Source organism: Pseudophryne corroboree, chromosome 7, assembly GCF_028390025.1.
Source record: "Pseudophryne corroboree isolate aPseCor3 chromosome 7, aPseCor3.hap2, whole genome shotgun sequence".
NCBI lineage: Eukaryota > Metazoa > Chordata > Amphibia > Anura > Myobatrachidae > Pseudophryne > Pseudophryne corroboree.
This window is the reverse complement of record NC_086450.1, coordinates 99,358,799-99,375,808: the sequence shown is the minus strand read 5'-3', so window position 1 is coordinate 99,375,808 and position 17,010 is coordinate 99,358,799. Positions and strand designations below refer to the sequence as shown.

Below are 17,010 nucleotides of genomic sequence, written 5' to 3'. Positions count from 1 at the left end.
TACTGGGGGTGACAGGAAGGCAGAGCACAGATCAGTATGAGGAAGCACAGAACACAAACAAGGAATACATTGCTGGAATTGTGACGGTGCGGCCATTACAGAGAGTAGAAAAAAAAGTATTAAAAATGCAATTATCTGTAGAAAAAGCATTTGTATAAATACACTTATGAATATTTAGTACTATAGTTGCTAACATTTGAAAGTTATTTCCCAGGAATACTTTGCTGCACCCACACAGATTGCGTGCTATGCACTTCAGGCAGACCTTGGTGTACTACAATCCACAGCATCTCACATTTGTCCAATTTAATAATAGTGCACTTTCCAGGTACTGTATATTATTAACTTTTTATTTTTATTTTTTTAGCAAAAGTTGAGTTCTTGGTGGCTATCAGTAATTGACTGAATACCTAGTGATGTTTCGTTATATCTGTAGGATAAACTTGGAGTGCGTTCGCTAAATTCTGGAAAAAAAAACCCTCACCGCCACCACTAAAGTAAGATTATAGCCAAGGTACAGTTTGCCTATCTGTTGGAGACACTGGGAATCCCATATTCAATGACAGGTCACCCATTGTTAAATGGCTTAGCTGCCACCTATCAGCGGAAAAAAGGAGAGGAGATTCTCAATACACGCTCTCCACCTGCATCTGGGGATTTTAAATAATGCTTATTGTACATGGGGTATATATCTTTTTAAAGTTAAGTTAACGTTCAGCTGTCTTTCCATAAATGTAGATGTATTCTTTATGTGTCTGAAATTGCATTGTGGCCCCAAAACCCTCCCCATCCTTTGTTTTTTATTTTTTCTGTATCCCTTTTTTCCTTTATTCTCATCATCTACTAAAATAAATAAAAACTAAAATAAGAAGAAAAAAAAAAAAAAGATATCAAAAGTTGCAGAAGCAAGGGGAAAAAAATGGATCTAAGTGGGATCCCGGCAGTTGAAATAACGACACCAGAATCCCAACACTGTTCAGATCATCTCGAATGAGATCACAAACCCAGCCGGGATCCCGACAGTGTGACGACTGGGCCGCCGCCGCCGGAGAGGTAAGCCGTGGGGGAGGGGGCTGGAGGTTAGGTTTAGGCTGCGGGGGGAGGGTTGGTGTTAGGCTGCAGGAAGGGGTAGCTAGGTTTAGGCTGTGGGGAAAGGAGGGTTAGGGTTAGGTTACGCGGGGGAAGGAGGGAAGATTTAGGCAGCAGGAGGGGAGGGGGAGGGGGATAGGTTTAGGCACCACCGGGGAGGGTTAGGTAGTTGTGAGGGTGGTGGTGGGGGAGGGGGGGTGGTGTTGGCATTAGGCTGCGGAAAGGGAGGGTTTGGGTGTAGGGAGGGAGGGTGGTGGCATACTTAACAGACCCCTGTAAGGATTATAAACATCAGGATGCCGTGGTCGGTATTCTAACCACCAGCATATCAGCCCCAACCAGTCTAAGTAACAGATAAACTACAGAGAACAATAATGAAACAGGATTTCAGAAGAAGCCAGGGCCGTAACTACGTGTGTGCCAAGTGGGCTTGGCACACAGCGCAGTTGCCCTGAGGGCGCACGGCCAGCGGCATGTAATGAGTCAAATTGACTCATTACATGCCTCGGAAGTCTGCTGTGTGCGCCGCCGCCGCGCTGTGGAGGAGAGCTACAGCGCCGGGCAGCGGAGAAGGAGGAGGAGGAAGGGGGACTGGAGCCGCAGCAGCGCTATTTCATTGATAGTAAGCGCCGCTGCAGCAGCCCCCTCTCCTTCTGTATTGGCTGCCCGGCGCTGCTGTGGATGCTTCGGATGCGGTTCCTCCATTCCAGCATCCACAGCAGCACCGGGCAGCCAATACGGAAGGAAAGGGGGCTGCTGCAGCGGCGCTTACTACCAATGAAATAGCGCTGCTGCGGCTACAGTCCCCCTCCCTCCTCCTCCTTCTCACCTGCCTGCACCGAGGGAGCTGCACGAGGAGCCTGACTGCCAGCGGGGAGATGGTATGCATCTCTCTCTCTCTCAGGGGGACACCGTCTGCCATAATGTGTAAAAATGGGGACTGTCTGCCGTAATGTGTAAAAAGGGGGCCTGGCTGCCGCAATGTGTAAAAATGGGGACTGGCTGCCGTAATGTGTAAAAAGGGGAAATCTGCCTGCCGCAATGTGTAAAAATGGGGACTGGCTGCCGTAATGTGTAAAAAGGGGGACTGGCTGCCGCAATGTGTAAAAAGGGGGACTGGCTGCCGTAATGTGTAAAAATGGGGACTGGCTGCCGTAATGTGTAAAAAGGGGGACTGGCTGCCGCAGTGTGTATAAAGGGGGACACCATCTGCCGTAATGTGTAAAAACGGGGACGCTGTCTGCTGTAATGTGTAAAAAGGGGATGCTGTCTGCCGTAATGTTAAAAAAGGGGACGCTGTCTGCTGTAATATGTAAAAAAGGGGACGCTGTCTGCCGCAATGTGTAAAAAGGGGGACTGGCTGCCGCAATGTGTAAAAAGGGGGACTGTCTGCTGTAATGTGTAAAAAGGGGGACGCTGTCTGCCGTAATGTGTAAAAGGGGCTCTACCTGGTGTAGTGGCGCTACTGTGCAGCGTAATTTGAATAATGGAGACTACTGTGCACCATAGTATGAATTGCTATTATTTTGTGGCCACGCCCCTTCCCCATGAAGCCACGCCCCTATATATTTTTTACGCGCCTACGCCGCGCACTGCCCTTATCTTACATGGGGGGGGCGCCAATGTCGTTTCTTGCACACAGCACTAAAATGCCTAGTTACGGCACTGGAAGAAGCTCTAAAAAGGCCTCTAGGGATTTCCAACTAAACACTGAGGATTTGCATGGAAAGTTTATCAGAATAGTCAGCATGGGATAAATGTATCAAACTTTCTGCAGAATGGAGATAAGAAGTTGCCCATGGCAACCAAATCAGCTTCTAGCTAGCATTTACCAAGTACATTTTATAAAATGATAGGTAGAAGCTAATTGGCTGTAACATAAATCTTCCTTATCCTACCAGGAACAAGTAAAACCTATAAACAAACTTTATAGGCATTTTCCTCCACTAGAGACTGAAGACTTAAGGTAAATACACACTGGGCGTTTTTGCCCAGCGTGTATGAACAGCGATGATTGCTGACATCGTTGGGCTGAAAAGCGCTCAGTGCATACACACTGAGTGCTTTTCCCCGCTCACCCCCGCCGTTCATCTACTGGTAATACCAGCAGATGAACGGCGGCCACCAGCGATGTAGCGGGAGCGCGCATCAGCGCTCGCCGCTCATCGTTTGGGCATACACACTGGGCGGCTTTGAGCTGAAAGCAGCTCAAAACACCAAAAGTGACCTGCTTTCAGCTCAAAATTGCCCAGTGTGTATGGGCCTTAAGATGCAGTTTTCCATACAGTAGACCATTCTGATGCCTTTATATGCTTAATTTCATATCCTTTTCCAGTAAATAACTGGAGAGAAGTCAGAAATGTTCTGGAAAACATAACGGGGGACAGTGGAAGTAGTAGCAGCAGTTGAAAAGTTGGGTATGGTGCAGTACATACTGTAGTAAGTCTCTGCCGAGAAGATGTATTAAGCCTTGGAGAGAAATAAAGTGCATAGAGATAATGTATTAATCAGCTTCCAACTGTCAATTTTCTAGCACAACACATAAAATGATATAAGCGGATTGGTTGGCCCCACAGAACCCTATCTCAACGTAGTGTCCGTCTGGGATTACATGAAGAGACAGAAGGATCTGAGCAACCCTATATCCACAGAAGATCTGTGGTTTGTTCTCCAAGATGTTTGGAACAACATCCCTGCAGAGTTCCTTCAAAAACTGTATGCAAGTGTACCTAGAAGAATTCATGCGGTTTTTAAGGCAAAGGGTGGTCACACCAAATATTGATTTGATTTAGATTTCTCTTCTGTTCTTTGATAAAAATAATAAGATTTTACTTACCGGTAAATCTATTTCTCGTAGTCCGTAGTGGATGCTGGGGACTCCGTAAGGACCATGGAGAATAGACGGGCTCCGCAGGAGACGGGGCACTTTAAGAAAGAATTTAGATACTGGTGTGCTCTGGCTCCTCCCTCTATGTCCCTCCTCCAGACCTCAGTTAGAAACTGTGCCCGGAAGAGCTGACAGTACAAGGAAAGGATTTTGAATCCAGGGCAAGACTCACACCAATCACACCGTATAACTTGTGATAAACTTACCCAGTTAACAGTATGAACAACAACAACGGAGCATCAGATCAACCCTAAAGCAACCAAACATAACCCTTATTTAAGCAATAACTATATACAAGTATTGCATAAGAAGTCCGCACTTGGGACGGGCGCCCAGCATCCACTACGGACTACGAGAAATAGAATTACCGGTAAGTAAAATCTTATTTTCTCTAACGTCCTAGTGAATGCTGGGGACTCCGTAAGGACCATGGGGATTATACCAAAGCTCCCAAACGGGCGGGAGAGTGCGGATGACTCTGCAGCACCGAATGAGCAAACACAAGGTCCTCCTCAGACAGGGTATCAAACTTGTAGAACTTTGCAAAGGTGTTTGAACCTGACCAAGTAGCTGCTCGGCACAGCTGTAATGGCGAGACCCCTCGGGCAGCCGCCCAAGAAGAGCCCACCTTCCTTGTGGAATGGGCTTTTACTGATTTTGGAAGCGGCAATCCAGCCGCAGAATGAGCCTGCTGAATCGTATTACAGATCCAGCGAGCAATAGTTTGCTTTGAAGCAGGAGCACCCAGCTTGTTGGATGCATACAGGATAAACAGCGACTCAGTTTTCCTGACTCTAGCCGTTCTGGCTACATAAACCTTCAAAGCCCTGACCACATCTAGTAACTCGGAATCCTCCAAGTCACAAGTAGCCACAGGCACCACAATAAGTTGGTTCATATGAAACGATGACACCACTTTTGGCAGAAATTGAGGATGGGTCCGCAATTCTGCCCTGTCCATATGGAAAACCAGATAGGGGCTTTTATGTGACAAAGCTGCTAATTCTGACACACGCCTAGCTGAAGCCAAGGCTAATAGCATGACCACCTTCCACGTGAGAAATTTTAACTCCACGGTTTTAAGTGGCTCAAACCAGAGTGACTTCAGGAAACTCAACACCACGTTAAGATCCCAAGGTGCCACTGGAGGCACAAAAGGGGGCTGAATATGCAGCACTCCCTTTACAAACGTCTGGACTTCAGGAAGAGTAGCCAGTTCTTTTTGAAAGAAAATGGATAGGGCCGAAATCTGGACCTTAATGGAACCCAATTTCAGGCCCAAAGTCACTCCCGACTGTAGGAAGTGAAGGAAACGGCCCAGCTGGAATTCCTCCGTAGGGGCATTCCTGGCCTCACACCAAGCAACATATTTTCGCCATATACGGTGATAATGTTTAGCCGTCACGTCCTTCCTAGCTTTTATCAGCGTAGGAATAACCTCATCCAGAATGCCTTTTTCTGCTAGGATCTGGTGTTCAACCGCCATGCCGTCAAACGCAGCCGCGGTAAGTCTTAGAACAGACAGGGCCCCTGTTGCAACAAGTCCTGTCTTAGAGGCAGAGGCCATGGGTCCTCTGTGAGCATTTCTTGCAGATCTGGATACCAAGTCCTTCTTGGCCAATCCGGAACAATGAGTATTGTTCTCACTCCTCTTTTTCTTATGATTCTCAGCACCTTTGGTATGAGAGGAAGAGGAGGAAATACATAAACTGACTGGAACACCCACGGTGTCACTAGTGCGTCTACAGCTATCGCCTGAGGGTCTCTTGACCTGGCGCAATATCTCTGTAGCTTTTTGTTGAGGCGGGATGCCATCATGTCCACCTGTGGCAGTTCCCACCGCCTTGTAATCTGCGTGAAGACTTCTTGATGAAGTCCCCACTCTCCTGGGTGGAGGTCGTGCCTGCTGAGGAAGTCTGCTTCCCAGTTGTCCACTCCCGGAATGAACACTGCAGACAGTGCTCTTACGTGATTCTCCGCCCAGCGAAGAATCCTGGTGGCTTCCGCCATCGCCACCCTGCTCCTTGTGCCGCCTTGGCGGTTTACATGAGCCACTGCGGTGATGTTGTCTGACTGAATCAGCACCGATTGGTCGCGAAGCAGGGTCTCCGCTTGACTTAGGGCGTTGTATATGGCCCTTAGTTCCAGGATATTGATGTGAAGGCAAGTCTCCTGACTTGACCACAGACCTTGGAAATTTCTTCCCTGTGTGACTGCCCCCCACCCTCGGAGGCTTGCATCCGTGGTCACCAGGACCCAGTCCTGAATGCTGAATCTGCAGCCCTCTAGAAGGTGAGCACTCTGCAGCCACCACAGGAGAGACACACTGGCCCTGGGGGATAGGGTGATCAGCCGATGCATCTGTAGATGTGATCCGGACCACTTGTCCAACAGATACCATTGAAAGGTCCTCGCATGGAACCTGCCGAAGGGAATGGCCTCGTATGATGCCACCATCTTTCCCAGGACTCGCGTGCAGTGATGCACCGACATCTGTTTTGGTTTTAATAGGTCTCTGACCAGTGTCATGAGCTCCTGAGCCTTCTCCGTCGGGAGATAGACCAGAAGAGGGTCTGTGTCCAGAATCATGCCCAGGAAGGGCAGACGAGTCGTAGGAATCAACTGCGACTTTGGAATATTTAGAATCCAGCCGTGCTGTTGTAACACTTCCCGAGAGCGTGATCAGCAACTGCTCTCTGGACCTCGCCTTTATGAGGAGATCGTCCAAGTATGGGATAATTGTGACCCCTTGCTTTTGCAGGAGCACCATCATTTCCGCCATTACCTTGGTAAATATTCTCGGTGCCGTGGAGAGACCAAACGGCAACGTCTGGAATTGGTAATGACAATCCTGTACCACAAATCTGAGGTACGCCTGATGAGGTGGATAAATGGGGACATGAAGGTATGCATCCTTTATGTCCAGAGACACCATAAAATCCCCCCCTTCCAGGCTTGCGATGACCACTCTGAGCGATTCCATCTTGAACTTGAACCTTTTCAGGTATATGTTCAGGGATTTTAAATTCAATATGGGTCTGACCGAACCGTCCGGTTTCGGTACCACAAACATGGTCGAATAATAACCCTTTCCTTGTTGAAGGAGGGGAACCTTGACCACCACCTGCTGAAGATACAATTTGTGAATTGCAGCTTACACTGTTTCCCTCTCTAAGGGGGAAGCTGGCAGGGCCGATTTGAGGTATCGGTGAGGGGGCATCTCTTCGAATTCCAGCTTGTATCCCTGAGACACAATCTCTATCGCCCAGAAATCCACCTGGGAGTGAACCCACTTGTGGCTGAAATTTCGGAGACGCGCCCCCACCGGGTCTAGCTCCGCCTGTGGAGCCCCAGCGTCATGCGGTGGATTTAGTGGAAGCCGGGGAGGACTTCTGTTCCTGGGAACTAGCTGTGTTGTGCAGCTTCTTTCCTCTGCCCCTGCCTCTGGCAAGAAAGGACGCACCTCGGACTTTCTTGCCTTTTTGTGATCGAAAGGACTGCATTTGGTAATACGGTGCTTTCTTAGGTTGTGAGGAAACATATGGCAAAAAATTTGACTTTCCAGCAGTAGCTGTGGAGACCAGGTCCGAGAGACCTTCCCAAACAACTCCTCACCCTTGTAAGGTAAAACCTCCATATGCCTTTTTGAGTCGGCATCGCCTGTCCATTGCCGAGTCCACAGGACCCTTCTGGCAGAAATCGACATTGCATTTATTCTAGAGCCCAGAAGGCTAATGTCTCTTTGAGCATCTCTCATATATAGGACAGCGTCTTTTATATGCCCCAGGGTCATTAATATAGTATCCTTGTCCAAGGGATCAAGTTCCTCAGATAAGGTATCCGTCCATGCTGCTACAGCACTACACACCCAGGCCGACGCAATTGCCGGCTTTAGCAAGGTACCTGAATGTATATAAATGGACTTCAGGGCACCCTCTTGCTTTCTATCAGCAGCATCTTTTAGGGTAGCCGTATCCTGTGACGGCAGGGCTACCCTTTTGGATAAGCGTGTGAGAGCTTTGTCCACCCTAGGGGAGGATTCCCATCGTAACCTGTCCGTTGGCGGGAAAGGATACGCAATAAGCATCCGTTTGGAAATCTGCAGTTTTTTATCTGGAGATTCCCAAGCCTTTTTACATAACTCATTTAGCTCATGTGAAGGGGGAAAGGTCACCACCTGCCTTTTTTCCCCATACATATGAAACCTCTTGTCAGGGACTGGGGTTTCCTCTGTGATGTGCAACAAATCCTTTATTGCTATAATCATATAACGGATGGCTTTAGCCAATTTAGGCTGTAACTTTGCATCATCGCCATCGACACTGGAGTCAGAATCCGTGTCGATATCTGTGTCAACAATTTGGGATAGTGGGCGCTTCTGAGAACCTGACGGCCTCTGCGACATAGGATCAGGCATGGGCTGAGACCCCGACTGTCCTAAGGTTTCAGCTTTATCTAACCTTTTATGCAAGGAATTAACATTATCATTTAAAACCTTCCACATATCCATCCAATCAGGTGTCGGCGGCGGCGACCCCACATTCATTTGCTCCCGCTCTGCTTCCACATAGCCTTCCTCTTCAAACATGTCGACACAAGCGTACCGACACACCACACACACACAGGGGATGCTCTTTTTGAAGACAGTTCCCCCACAAGGCCTTTTGGAGAGACAGAGAGAGAGTATGCCAGCACACACCCCAGCGCTATATGTCCCAGGAATCACACAGTAACTTAGTGTTAACCCAGTAGCTGCTGTATATAATGTTTTCGCGCCTAATTTGTGTGCCCCCCCTCTCTTTTTACCCTCTTCTACCGTGTTTCTGCAGGGGAGAGCCTGGGGAGCTTCCTCTCAGTGGAGCTGTGGAGAGAAAATGGCGCTGGTGAGTGCTGAGAAAGAAGCCCTGCCCCCTCAGCGGCGGGCTTCTGTCCCGCGTTTCTGTGTAAAATTATGGCGGGGGCTCATGCATATATACAGTGCCCAACTGTATATGCCCAACTTTTGCCAAGAGGTCTCTAATTGCTGCCCAGGGCGCCCCCCCCTGCGCCCTGCACCCTACAGTGACCGGAGTATGTGGGTTTAATGTGGGAGCAATGGCGCACAGCTGCAGTGCTGTGCGCTACCTCAGTGAAGACTGGAGTCTTCTGCAGCCGATTTCGAAGTCTTCTTGCTTCTTTCACCGGCTTCTGTCTTCCGGCTCTGCGAGGGGGACGGCGGCGCGGCTCCGGGATCGGACGACAAAGGGTGTGATCCTGTGTACGATCCCTCTGGAGCTAATGGTGTCCAGTAGCCTAAGAAGCAGGACCTATCTTCAGTGAGTAGGGCTGCTTCTCTCCCCTCAGTCCCACGCTGCAGAGAGTCTGTTGCCAGCAGATCTCTCTGAAAATAAAAAAACCTAACAAAATACTTTCTTATAGCAAGCTCAGGAGAGCTCACTAAGTAGCACCCAGCTCGTCCGGGCACAGATTCCAACTGAGGTCTGGAGGAGGGACATAGAGGGAGGAGCCAGAGCACACCAGTATCCAAATTCTCTCTTAAAGTGCCCTGTCTCCTGCGGAGCCCGTCTATTCCCCATGGTCCTTACGGAGTCCCCAGCATCCTCTAGGACGTTAGAGAAAAACTATTAACACTATAAAATTAGCATTCTTGCTGTGCAGCATTTTTTCCACACCTGCCTAAAACTTTTGCACAGTGTGTGTGTTTTTTATGTCTATACACACACATATACATATTATATATATATATATATATATATATATATATATATATATATATACACACACACACACACACACACACACACACACACACACACACACAATCCTGCTTACTATAGAAAATGTTTTCATTTTGTGTGATTGCATGTATGTGCTTATACTGTACATACACACACACACCCGATACAACAAACTCTGCTGAATATCTGTGACATGTGTACGTGTAACAAGCATAGGCTGCACTATACTAAAAATAACTGTTCTTTGATGTTCCGTTGTATGTTATAAACCCACTTAAATGAGTAATCATTAAAAAAAAGAAAAAAAGAAAAAAGCGGGCACAATCTTATACAGCAAGCAGAGGCACCGACTTCATGTGCTGAACCTATATAGTCATGAAAATGTGCGCAGGTAATTAGTTCACGTAAGATTGCAAATAATCGTGACACATATATCAAAGGAGCTAGCATAACAATTTGCTGTCACAGAATCTGTGTCACGAACGGAACTTGTTTTGTTCCCAGTAAACATGACTCCACGTTCTGTAATCTGGCTGGCAGCCTGTGCTGATACAGTAAGCACCTGTTCTGCTCACGCAGTGGAGAGCACCACCTCTGAATGGCAGGAATCTGGATATAATGACTTATGGGTTCTCTATACTTTCTGCCTCAACAAAGGGAGTATGAGCTTAGTGAGATTCTGCTTGCGGTGCCAATATTCTGACCTGCTGCCCAGACACACGCAACACATTCTATTCACTAGTACTCATGGGCATGTCAGGGCAAGTCAGGACACCAGCGAATATTTACTGGCATTGAGTTCTTCTTTGATTCATTTAAACACATACAGTTGAATGTGTTCAAAGAAATATTTGCATTCCAAAGTAATGGTATTAAATTGTACCGGTCACACACAGGAGTCGGCTTTTTGTTTCTAAACCAATATTCACCAATCAATTAATCACAGGGACACACTAATAAGAAATGAGGCACAGGGTGCCTCATGTCTTCGAGTAGTCATTATTATTCTAATCAACACTTGGTCCAGCCCACAAAATGTCTGCCTTCATTGTGGCTTTCAGCATTGAAGATAGAAATTATGGGGGATATGTGACAAACCTTGGAGCAAGAGAAAGTGGAGCGAGATAAAGTACCAGTCAGCTCCTAGCTGTCATTTTGCAGGCTATTTGAAAAATGACAGGAAGGAGCCAATCTGTTGGTACTTTATCTCTCTCCAAGGTTTGAGACATCTCCCCCTTAATGTCAGCAGTGTCACCAATTAGCGCAGCTACAGAGTGAATACTCTGGCATAAATACCATTCCTAAAATATACAGTACTGCTGCAATTCATACATTGAGAACACAAAAAACACAACTTTTTGCCCCATCTGAAAGCACCTTCTGTTCTACAGACCAGGCTGCTGACACACAAAGATAACACGAGTCACAAGGCTCGCTGACTGATAAACATGAGCAAAATAAAGCATTTTCTGTGCTGTATTCTAAACGTAAAACAACTTCTGATTCAAGGGGTCATTGGTTTGTATTGTTGAGGAACGCAATTTGATCAATTCTAATTTGCTCTTGGTTTATATAAAGCTCACTGTACAACCTGGGCATAAATTATTCATATCTCCAAGGACACTTCTCAAAACAGAATCTTTGAAAGATCCTAGAAATAGAAGCCTGTGATTGCAATAGGCATTTGCTGTTGGCGAACCTCTTCACGTTTGGATTGACTGTTTTCAGTGAATTCAGAATTCACTGGGGAAAACTCCGGTTACATGCCATCTCAAATACAAACATTTTGCCTTTCAATTTCAGACTAATGTAACGGAGACAGAACCAGTATCACACAGTGTTTTACTTTGTCACTGAAATCCTTTCACAGCACAGAGAACTATATGGTAATATGGTCATCTGTATATAAACTAAACATTTTCATTAACTGTACTCTAAACTGGATACACAACATAAGATTATCTGTCTAATCTTTCTGGTTGGAATGAAAATCTGGTAATGTATTGGAGCAAATGACAATTGACCATTTGTTCCCAAGCACTGGAAAACAGACGGAAAAAAAATGAACGTTCAGACAAATTGGTTAAATCCATTTGATTTTACCAAGTTATCCGAACAACCATTTTTGCACATTTTCCAGCTTTTGGGAGCAGGTGGTTAATTGTCATTTACTCCTATACATTACCAGATTTTATCTCCAACTAGAAAGATTGGACAGATAACTTTAAAATGTGTATCCAGATTAACTCTATTTAATTTTACCTTTGTAGAGGTCTATTGTAAATATTAAAAAACTAACTTCTGACAGCGGCTTCACTCACGTAGATGTCTATTATTGCTCAGTGGAACTAATTTTACGAAGACAGTAGTGCCATCTAATATAAGGGGGTCATTCCGAATTGATCGCTAGCTGCCGTTGTTCACAGCGCAGCAATCAGGCTGTCAAAGTCGGAAAAATATCATGCTACACGTTGCCATATATTCCCCCCATGCGCTTGCCCGCTGCACGGGCACATTCTCTCCCGTGCGTGCGCATATTCGCAGTTGCATGACGGTGCCTCCACGGCCATGCGCTTGAGCGCGTGGTATGTGCATTTACGGTAGAGTTTGTGTGCGTCTAGCGGGCGACTCAATCGTTACATAATAAATCCAAATAGTATGTTTTATAGATAATGTTCCCCTTAATAATAACTGTAAGTTTGTTTATTGTAACTGGTCGCTGGACAGAGGAATTCCTCTTTGCATGATACGAAGGGTCAGACAGGGTTTGAGCAGTGGTGTTTGGTACCTAACTAAAGAACATTTTATTAGAAACAATCCGGTGCTGGTTAGGTAAAGATTAATCGCTCCTGCGTATAGTTATGTCTATTAGTAGTTTCTGGACATTTACTATATTTGCGGTTCATTATCCATGCGGCGGGAATCCTGAGATTCCCTCCCACCAGAGCAGTTCGATATAAACACAGCCCACCTGTTCAAACCAACCTATGACCTTTTGTTTTAATGCGGAGAGACATTCCTGTGTCCAATGAACAATAAGATTGTAGGACCCTTTGTAGTGCACTGTATATTGTGTATATAAGGGTCACTGTCCCCAGACCGGCCAGTACTCTCTCTCATCAACATTTATCTCTGATAATTGGAGGACTGGATCCGGTTACGCTAGCGAGTGTTCCCCGTATGGTATGTTTCTCTGTGGCCACTTTGTTACCCATGTAATGTTAGCCGTTCATTCATAGTCTATGTATTTGTGTTTGTGATTGTGCCGCTATTGTATATTCACGTGTAGTTACTCTGTTAGATATTTATGTTAGCCTGTAGTGTATGAACTGTTAACCGTTTCCCCCCTTTTTACTTAGCTAAATATTGTTAGTAAAGGTGTTGGAACCTTAGCAAGGTATTGTGTGTTTATTACATTGCTGAGGGTAATCGGAGCGTCTCAATCGCTCAAGCAGCTTTTATATTAGCAAGGTTAAGCAGCGTTATATCGCTACAGTATTTCAGTAGTAAGGTTTACAGTACAAACTCAATCTTTCAGTGTGTTGCATACAAGGTTTACTGAGTGTCATCCCGTGAGCGTCTGCGCCGCTCGTGTTCCCCTCGTGGTCACGAGCGTCCGCTACGCTGTTTGCGTAGCATTACGGTAGCCGGTCGCCTATAGCGTGCTCGACACCAAGCGTTAAGCTGTGAGCGAGCGTGCCGCATGTGCGTCTCGACCACGGCTAAGCGTCTGCTACGCTAAGTGCGTACCCTTACGGTACCCCATACGCCAATTGCGTACTGAGTCTCTTACCCATATATATTGAATTTTATAAGGTAATAAATCGGCATTATCAATTGGGGCCTCGTCCGTCCTCCACATATCCACACTAGTGCACACAGACTTTATCTGTCAGCAAAGGGTGGGAAAGCAGTATCCTTTCGTATCCGTATTTGTGGTGAGGGATACAGTGGTGCTGACTAGATAAGCGTCTGTTACGCTACGCTGTAGGAGTGCTGGGGTGGAATCCGGAACCGGAAGGTAAGAACAATACGCTATTATCTTTTAAAACTGTTTATTTCTGTTTTGCGTACACACGCACGCACACACCTGCATTTCTTTTCATTTATACATTGTTACCTCTCACTCTCTTGTTGCCATTAGAATCGATTATTAGACACGTGCTGAGGAAATCTGGTGCTATTTAGTTGAGATTATAAAGGATAATTTTTAAGGGAATAATTGTAAAGGACACGCACACAGCATAGCAGATACTGTGTGGTGTACGGTAAGCGATTACAGTTGAACATCGTTTACATTTATAGAAACGTGTTAGTTGTGTTTCTGTGGACATATCTGGCCTGCGTACACGTGTCCCTAACAAAGGGTGGGACTAGCGTACGTGACGCGAGGGTCGACGCACGGAGCGTATATTACGCAACGGAGCGTACGGATACGCCCACCGAAACTCAAATTACACAATAGCATTGTTTTGGTGTGGGCGGTATAGTATAGCCACCTGATAATAGCACAGGTTTGTTCAGTTTCCAAAAAAGCTTAGTTAAAAGAGAACCTTTTTCTATTTGCAATACTCAGGGATTGGACTACTGCCTGTATGAAAGGAATTTCTGTACAGAAAGATCAGTGTGCATATGAGTGAATAGGAGTGAGTGTGGAAATAAAAGGTATTATTTTGTGAACCCAGAAATCGGGATCCCGTCGGAGACCACATCAGGTGAGTGGACACTTGGTGGCGTGGGACTGGCTTGCCCACGTTAACATTATACAAGGTAAAAGGAGCAAGTAGTATCCGCAGACAAAAGGACTGCGAAGGTTTAAGCGCAGCCCGGGGGGGTTTGCGTAGTACCCATATAGACAAGTTGAGCTCCGGCTGAAGGTTTTGCAGCCTAAACAACCGATTCCGTTGGTCGTACAGCGTATAAATATTAAGTTACTTATGCGCAGTGCGACTGGACCGCACGTAATTGTGTGCATTAGTTTGTTACCTTGATACCCATTAAAATTTACTTGGGATCATAAACGCTATTTGTACATTCTAACGTGATTTGTGTAGGTTTTTGTTATTATAAGGGAGTTTCGCTGTTCACTCAGGAAATCTCCAACAACCAATACTTACTGGGGAGGGTAGCATACTCCCACACGCCCCAGTAAATAGAGGTTACAAAAAGATCCCGCAAATTGGGTACGACCAGTGGTGGGCACATTGCTGGAACTCGTATTGGCCAATTGGGGCGTAAAGTGAGCGAAGGCACTAGTTGAACTTACACCGTCGCCTTACCGCGGGCAACTTGGTTTGTTTTGTAAGAATTCGCTGAGACAGCAATATCTACAAACAATGGGGGCCAATTGCTCAAAGAAGGGACGTCCAACAAGGGTTCACGTTGGTATTTGTTGGCCCAAAGGGTCAGCACGGTATATAATGTGTGAAAAATACGGATCACACACACAGGTATTATGCAAAGAATGGGAACGAATGACAGAGGATGATGGGGAACAGTTTCCCCGGGTAGGCAGTTTGAACCCTGAGGTATTGCAAAATCTAAGAAGAAGGATAGGTCTAATAAAATCTGCAAAGCAGAGGATTAGACATTACGATTGTTTACAGGTATGGCAACAGGAAAGTGAAATACAACAGGAATTAGCTCAGAAAGCAAATTCGAATCCTGATAGAAGTCTGATAGCAACGGCACCACCACCGTATATAGTAGGGGAAAAAGTGGCTGCAGAGAATGGCATGCGGGTGTTCGATAAGGGTGCACTTAACCAATGTAGTAGTGATAAGAATAAAATGAAAGTTAATGCAAATGTTGATACTAACGCTAACCCATGCAAGTTGTATCCCATTTTAAACTTCCCCCAGGAATACGACCAGGAAGATGAGCCCACTACGATTTCAGCTCTCTCTCTAGCGGCCACCATAAACGATACTCCAGTGGGCACCGCCCAACCAGTAAGAGTGGTATCAAGGGCCCATAGTTCAGGGACAGGTGAGGTTGTGTCTAAAAGGTAAGTACGGCACTGTACAATATGCTGAAACTGTTGCACCACACACTGTAGAATCAACCCGGAATGAAGTAATTAATCTTAATCCTGTTAGAGTGATAGCGGTCCCCAATGGGAAGACCGACACAAATGGGGTCACACCCATCAGGAATATTGCAATGCACTGTCCCTGGTCCCGAGCAGAATTAAGAACAATTTTGTCTGAATTCCCTGATCCCAGAAAAGATTTAGCCGCATGTCAGAGGTTCATTAAGGACCTGGGTAACTCCACTGAACCCAACAACAAAGATTGGCGGACACTACTGCGGGCATGCCTGCCCTCCAGTATTGACCCTGTGAAATTTATAGCTGACTGTATATTAGACGAAGAGGTACCCCTTACGGATGAGTATAATCAAGATAATGTAACCAGAATCAATCTGCAGCTGGGAATATACTTCCCAGCTGTGGTAAAATGGAACAAAATTTTCTCCATCAAACAAATGGAAGGATAAACTGCCTCTGACTATTTCCACCGGGCACTGGAGGAAATGGCTAAATATACTGGGATCGTGGACATTGAGGCAAATGTACACCATAGAGAGGTAGCGGTGTCCGTCTTGATGGACGGTTTAAAGGAGGTATTAAGGAATAGGGTACAAACCACTCACCCTAACTGGAGAGGCATGTCGGTGGCCGCCTTAAGAGAGACTGCTGTTGGGCACGACAGGAACATCACAAGACGCAGGGAGTCACAGGGTGATAAACTGATGGCTATAAGTATCCAAGCCCTTACAACAAGGCCGCCTCAGTCTAAATCTCAGACCCCTGGTGGTAAGCCGTATATGGTAAAATGTTACAATTGTAGCAGGGAAGGACATTTTGCACGTAACTGCACCAGTAACCCACACAATGCATATAAAAACCCTAGACAACGACATGACATACGAGATTGGGATCAAGGACCGCAGAGACGGAGTTATGAGCCACACGCAGGGGAAACAAGAAGGTATCCCCCAAGAAGAGACTGGCAAGTCTCTGATAGTTCCCATTTACCCCCTTCACAGGTAATAGCTGCCAGTGCGATGCAGGGAGGTCACCACGCACCATAGGGGTGGGGCCACACCTGTAATCTGCAGCCAGTGAAATTAATTGCGAGCCTTGGAAGTGAACCCGAGGTCACAATTGATGTAGCTGGTAAATCTCTAAATTTCCTTGTAGATACGGGGGCGGCCAAGTCACCGATAAATTCGACCGTGGGCATGAGAACCACTGGTAAAACAATTCCAGCCATGGGAGTAACAGGAGTAGTG

The 17,010-nt window shown here is 46.2% G+C and overlaps 1 protein-coding gene across 1 annotated transcript in view; it reads right to left on the bottom strand.

Annotated features, from left to right (window-relative positions):
• Nucleotides 1–17,010, bottom strand: part of SLC25A12 (solute carrier family 25 member 12) — a 273,342-nt gene that overhangs the window by 174,676 nt on the left and 81,656 nt on the right. The window contains exon 3 of the mRNA XM_063933471.1: nucleotides 1–2. This exon is cut by the window's left edge and continues 141 nt beyond it. Coding sequence (XP_063789541.1) covers nucleotides 1–2 — 2 coding nt within the window. The remainder of the gene's footprint in view (nucleotides 3–17,010) is intronic.